Here is a 773-nt window from a genome sequence, read left to right on the forward strand (position 1 = left end):
TATTTGAAGCCCAGCAGCCGGGCACCCTCCTTCACCTTCTGGGCTTTCCAGCGGAGCAGGCGGATGGCCCGGAGGCTGAGCCGCAGCACCGCGTCGTACTTGAACACCAGCTTGTAGAAAGCGTCGGTCATGAGGGCACCGCTGGGGTCAGCGTGCTTCAGCGCGGCCATCGGTGTGTACGCCACATTGGTCTGGTGCCGGAAGGGCGGCCGGGCCGCCTCGATCACCCGCAGCGTGTGCTGCACGTGGGGATGTTACTGTCCCCTTCCTGTCCCCTCCTCAGCCCCATCCCATCTCCATTCCCCTTCCTATCCCCATTTTCAGTCCATTTCCATCCCCATCCCCATCTCCATCCCACCACATCGCACCCTTAACCCCATCCCATTACACCCACATTCCCACCCCCCTCATTTCCATTCCATTCCCATCCCCATCTCCATCCCGCCACATCACACCCTTAACCCCATCCCATCACACCCACAATCCCACCCCCTTCCCAGCCTCATTTCCATTCCATTCCCATTCCATTCCATGCCCATTCCCATTCCTACTCCCATCTCCAGCCCCATTCCCATGCCATCCCAACCCCATCCTCATTACCATCCCCATCCCCGTCCCCATTCCCAGCTGGGCTCAGCCCCATCAGGATGGAGCTCAGGGGGAAGGAGTTGTCGGGGCAGGACAGTTGTGGGGGTCGCTGCTCCCCATTAGGGCTAATTGAGGCTTCTCTAGACAGCCCAGCCCAGCCCAGCTGGGGGAGGGGGGGGGGGAGA

At 61.2% G+C, this 773-nt stretch overlaps 1 protein-coding gene across 1 annotated transcript in view; it reads right to left on the reverse strand.

Moving 5' to 3' along the window:
- Positions 1–5: 5 nt before the first annotated feature.
- The window catches only part of LOC104129604 (retinol dehydrogenase 8), a gene marked incomplete at its 3' end in the record, with an annotated part of 3,351 nt that continues 2,583 nt past the window's right edge, over positions 6–773 (reverse strand). Inside the window, exon 6 of the mRNA XM_009642559.1 lies at positions 6–239. Within this exon, the coding sequence (XP_009640854.1) occupies positions 6–239 (234 nt within the window). The remainder of the gene's footprint in view (positions 240–773) is intronic.

This window comes from Egretta garzetta, unplaced genomic scaffold (assembly GCF_000687185.1).
Source record: "Egretta garzetta isolate BGI_Z169 unplaced genomic scaffold, ASM68718v1 scaffold867, whole genome shotgun sequence".
In the NCBI taxonomy this organism is placed as follows: domain Eukaryota; kingdom Metazoa; phylum Chordata; class Aves; order Pelecaniformes; family Ardeidae; genus Egretta; species Egretta garzetta.